The 5,437-nt window shown below is 34.3% G+C and overlaps 1 protein-coding gene across 1 annotated transcript; it reads right to left on the reverse strand.

Annotated features, from left to right (window-relative positions):
- Window positions 1–3,172: 3,172 nt before the first annotated feature.
- On the reverse strand, window positions 3,173–4,248 carry LOC130624981 (uncharacterized). The gene is made up of 3 exons (XM_057440053.1): window positions 4,004–4,248; window positions 3,746–3,883; window positions 3,173–3,577 (listed from the first exon to the last, which is right to left on the reverse strand). The coding sequence occupies exons 1-3, from the start codon at window positions 4,044–4,046 to the stop codon at window positions 3,273–3,275; spliced, it is 486 nt and encodes a 161-aa protein (XP_057296036.1). The 5' UTR covers window positions 4,047–4,248; the 3' UTR covers window positions 3,173–3,272.
- Window positions 4,249–5,437: the final 1,189 nt, after the last annotated feature.

A 5,437-nucleotide genomic window follows, 5' to 3' on the forward strand; every position in this document is an offset into this window, starting at 1 on the left:
CTTCTTTGCAACACTGACCACTTCTTGTTGTTGTTTCTGAAGGAGGGACAACTTTGCCTTGCTAGCTATCTTACTTATTGATTAGCTGCTTTTTGCGGAGAGAAGCGGAGAGCGCGTCAGCGCACGGAGCGTAGCGGAGCCTATTTCCTCATTATATAAGCCAAATATAAAGGAAATGTAAGTACGGTGGAGAGTATATAGGATTTCGTCCCTATACATCCAAATTATCATGGTTACTATGGAAATATTAAAATTTCGTCCAAAGGATCACAGTAACCCAGCAATTTAATATGGTCATTATCTAGTACATTTTTTAGTAAGCGAGACAACTTGTTTATAGCACGGCGAAGGAGTGTTTGTTGTTTGTTAAAACTCAAACTTTCGTTAATCATTGTTCAAGAAAAGGAAGTTGAGACTAAGTTAGTTCTAACCACGTGATTCATAAGTCACTTTGACTAATATCACGTGACTTTTTCTCGGATAACATAGCGCCTCAAACTCAAACTTTCGTTAATCTAAGCTATATCGAAACTTCTGGAAGGTTATTTTCAAGAAAACGAAGAAAGGGTATGTTTAGCTCGCTAGTATATCACTATTTTTTACATGTAATGAACCCATTCTTATTCTCACTCACACCTAAAGCTAGCTAGCTTAAAACTACAGATTTAGATAGAATAATAATAGAACTTAGATAGCATATACTAGATAGTATAAAAAAGAGCAAACAGTACCTATGGTTAGCACAAAACTAGCTACAAGGCTAGCATAAAATTAACTACTTAGTTGGGGTAAAACTACCAATGTATCTAGCATAAAATTAGCTATTTTAGCTGGCATTAAATCAGCAAAATAGCATATCCTGGCAATTTTATACCAAAGATCAAGAACCAAAAAGTTAAGCAAAGTCAGCAAAAGAACATAGCTAGCTAGATATTTTGCAGATAGTGTGTTATGTTCTCACTCATGATCAATGTTTATATAAAGGTATGTCACATGTAATTGTTTACGTTGCTTAGCCATTAAAGGGCAGTTTTTAACATTGAGGGGAAATGGGAGAGCCATCTTTTCGTGGACGATTGTAGCTAGCTATATATATTGTACACACATCTGGAAATAAACTTTTTTAACCCTGCCGGTGAGCATACATCATGCGGCTCAAGTTACAGAAACGAAAATTATTTCAATATATTACTGAGGCTTTTTAAATTCTGAAAAGCGGTTCTCGTGCAATCGTCAACATGTTTTGAAAATCTTCAAATATATTCATTATATATATATTTCTTATTTAATTTCCTTATATGTATATATACAAATAATGTCTTGATATATAATTTCTTTTTCTGTAACTTGACCTGAACTTTACACCAATGCTGGATATCATGTTTAAGTCCAGCTCTAGCTAGGTACCAAGCTAGCCTAATTTATTGCTATACTTTTGAAGTTTCTGTTCAGTTTGGAATAAGAGCTTTTTATTCTAATGTCATGAAAACTTGTACTAAGGCGCAGTTTACAATTTATATTAATTGGTCCACCAAGCGTTTAACACAGTTACTTGACCAGCATTTCTCAAAAGGTTAATTAACTAGGGCTGTGTGCTGTAAATTCCTAAGTGTATATAATATTCACCTGTAAAGTTTCGTATATATATATATTTATGCCCTGCTGGTCTAATGGCTATGACACTCATGCAAATGAGAGATTCAGGTTCAAATCCTGGACAGGGCTAGGAAAAACATAATTATCTTGCACCTACAACAACCAGGTATTCATATATGATATATGCTATATATTGAGTATAATAGGTAATCTTTGAGTTGTAGAGGGGGGAGTTACATACATTCATCACTTTAATTTATAGAGCCCACAAATGCTTTGTTTTTGTAATAGATCTGTCACTTTTTGTTAAAAAGTTTTGTGTTGATGAACCTGGTAGGCACAAGAAACCAAAAAAGACTTTTTTACTAAAAAATAATGCTTTTCTAGTTGACTTCTCTAATCATTTCTCTACCTTGACTTTTTAATGTTGTTAGAGTTAGTAAAAATCCATATTCCCAAATTCATTTGAACCAAGTTGACTTTTAATCTCAAATTTATCAATATATACATGATTTTTTTGTCATTATGGCCAATTGTTTAAATTCTTATATTGGCACATAATTCTGCTAAGATGATTCACTCTATATTGATCTTGTAACAAATTTAATGCCATTTTTTAGGTATTGAACTTGAACTATTTGTACCTCAATATGTTCTCTACTCCTAGACTAATATGATACCTTTGCCGTGCCCTTTCCTTGCTACCCCTGTCCTACCCCTGTCTTGCCTACCCCTGCCTTGCTGATTCCTCTTCCTGTTTCCTTGCCTGCCTTTGCCGTGCCCTTTCCTTGCCGTGCTTAATGCCTTTGCCTTGGCAACCTCTCCGCAACACTTTCTATACTGGTTTTCAAACAGTTAGCCGTTTTATTATGGAGACAGTATCAGATCTAGACAATTAGAATACCTAAATTTTCAGAATTTCCCCTTTCATGCTTTAAATTTAATTATCTCCATAGTGCTTCAACTATCTTCAACTATTTTCAACTATCACAATGAGCATTCTCCCCCGTTGGGTTTTTTAACTTATAATATGCAATATTTTGTTTTGTTTTGTCTGGTTTCTAATAGCGAATATAATAGAAGAAAATTAAATCTAAGTGGAGAAAGTGATATAGATTTTTTACGCGTGGGCACTTTTTTAAACAGAACCAAAATTTCAGATCTTTCAGATAAATTAGTTTCACACAAACATTTTGTGACGGTCTGCTTATTAGACGGGAATAAGAGATCAACAAGATCGTTAAATATGGAGGCTAGGAAAAAAACAATAAATTCAAGATAGTGAAGTACCATTATTTTTATTTCTAGTAGGTTTTATATCCTCAAATTTTCAGGAAAGGCATAACTCCGTCTGAACTTTGAAATAAAAATAAAAAATGTGTATGTTAATTGTTTTCGATAAGGGTGATTACGCGCCTTAAAGTCAACAGCCATAGCAACTATAATCTATAATCAAGGGCGACTTCGATTAAGCTATCTTTAAAACTCCGGTGAATTCAATTAAAGGAAGGTCTTCCAGCGGAGAGCGCATTTAACGTAAAACTTCCAAGGAATGTCGGAGAAAAGAGGTAACAAATCCACAATGACAATTTATTTACTATTCAGTGCGTAATACAAAGTTATAGATATATTTTAAAAAACACGTTTATTTTTTTTGATTGGGCAGTTAATTGGAGTTATCCCCTACGGGGTCCAGCAAAGCAGTACCATTCACCGTAACATTTGCTTCCATATGTGCTGCAGCAGGTATGAAGCTTTTTTCGCAATATTTTGGAAGCACCTTTGATGACCTTGCCATGCTTCTTAATAAGTTTCCTTACTTTTTTAGCAGTTCTTCTTAACCATCCTCGACGTCGGCGTCGGCGAGACGATCGTCGTCGACGTCGGCGTCCCCATCCAGGGTCTCTCATTTCTTTATCTTCGGATAACATGTCAAAATCATCCTCGTCTTCATCGTGGGTTAACAACTCAGCTAGCTCATCTATGAAAAAGGTTTTGCATAAAAGCGCTGAAGCAAAGTCTGATATACTTAAGGAAGTATTAGATGTGGAAACGTTATGATATAGGGACTTCAGTTTTCTTATTAAATTTTGGTAGTTTATAAAACCTAGGTCAGAGAGTAAAAAGAGTAAAAAGAATAAATTTCAACCTTTACTCATTTCATTAAATATTCCTTTTTCGTCTTCCGTCAATTCTGCTTGGAATCGATCATCTTGAACTGCATCGGATACCGATTCTAGATCCAAAAAGTCGACTTTAAATTCTTCTTCTTGTTGTTCATACGCACCTAAAGAAATGTTTGCTGCTGCTATTAAAGATCGTAGTCAAACAATAAAAAACAAGCAATTTTCTTTTTTCGTTCCATAGGAACTTACATGTGGTCTTTTTAAACTATGAATCAACTTACTGCACAAAACCAAACAAGTTAAAAGCAAAACAACCAACTTCATTTTGAAGAAAACCTTTTTTCGTTGTTTTTTCTTGCTGTCTTCCTTCTTCTTGCCTCTCTGTCTTCTGCAGTAAAAATGGGACCTTTTATAGGGAACATTTTATTTTCATTCTATTTTTAGATAATAACTGTTGATTAAAAAAATGCAAAATAGATGACAGCGTAGATAGTACACAACCATTTAGTTTCCAACGTACTTTTTATATACATATTATTTATCTCCCATAAAGATATAGAACTTTCTAACAGCATAAAAGGCTATTATTGCGAAAAAGAGCAACAAGGAAGTCAGTACCAAAGGAGGAGAACAAAGTTTTTGAATTTTTAAATGAAAGCATCCTCTTCCCAGGATGCTTATTTATAACACTAGTAATAAGAAATGAGGAGGCTATTCTGAGTTAATAATCGTACTAAAAGAAAGGATGCAATAGCAATTCTGTTAGGGAAATAGTACAGAGTGAAAAAATCACTTGATGTAGAGGGTCAAAAGAACAACGTGGTTAACTACCTAGCTAAAATGTTGAAGTAGCCACATAGACAGTTGGATGCAACGAAATTTTCAGTAGTTAGCTGGGTGTTTCTGATGTTAAGTGTAGTTAGGTAGCTACACCCGCAAATCTGGGTGAAGGCCGAAAGTTTATTGACATATGCACTAGGAAGTATTCTGCGCGAAACAGTCTCGTCGACATGTGATACTTTTACAGTGCGTTCAATTTCACTTGAAATTAATTTTAAAACTTTTAACTTTTAATTGAAAATTTATTTCGGAAAATAAAAATTCCGGGTGGTTTTTTTTAGTTATACAGGGCAATAATAGGCTGCAACCTGTGTTATCTAAAGCAATTCTGGGTCAAAACTAAAATAGAACCTTCTTCAGTAGACAAAAAAGACAGTTTATGGTAGTATTGAAATCAAGTAGAAGCTTTTAGGGTCAGCCTTGAGATGGGGAGGGGATGCAGATGCGCTCTTAACTCAGTACTTGTACGTTAATTATATTTTTTTAGTTTTTAGGATAAATTAAAATACATAGTTTTAATGAAAGAATTTGACAAGTTCATTTGACTGCTTATCTGATTGGTGTAATTTAGTCATTGTAATTTGTCTTGGAAGACTTTAATCAGTCTATTAATGTTTTTTTGAAGTAGTCAGTCATACAAGCAATGTCGTAATATTCGTATCACTAGTCGACAAGGCCCGTGAAAAAAATCCACTTAGGCAGAGTAACAATGGTGGACAACCGTCACTTGAATTTTGATGACGTCCGCAAAGTCTCACAAACGTACAAAAAAGATTTTTTAGAAACTTGTTTGGCCCGTGCCTCTATTTGTAGAGCTTCAAACACTGATAATGAAAATGTATATGATTATGGCATTTATAACTGCAAGAGATGGA

Source organism: Hydractinia symbiolongicarpus, chromosome 14 (assembly GCF_029227915.1).
Source record: "Hydractinia symbiolongicarpus strain clone_291-10 chromosome 14, HSymV2.1, whole genome shotgun sequence".
In the NCBI taxonomy this organism is placed as follows: Eukaryota; Metazoa; Cnidaria; class Hydrozoa; order Anthoathecata; family Hydractiniidae; genus Hydractinia; species Hydractinia symbiolongicarpus.

What these genes read in the sequence shown, in the direction of transcription:
- LOC130624981 (XM_057440053.1), bottom strand. Translation starts at nt 4,046, where the DNA reads ATGAAGTTGGTTGTTTTGCTTTTAACTTGTTTGGTTTTGTGCA. An exon ending in AACTTGTTTGGTTTTGTGCA is followed by an intron (nt 3,884 to 4,003) that starts GTAAGTTGATTC and finishes ACATTTCTTTAG; the next exon opens with GTGCGTATGAACAACAAGAA. An exon ending in ATTTAATGAAATGAGTAAAG is followed by an intron (nt 3,578 to 3,745) that starts GTTGAAATTTAT and finishes CCTTTTTCATAG; the next exon opens with ATGAGCTAGCTGAGTTGTTA.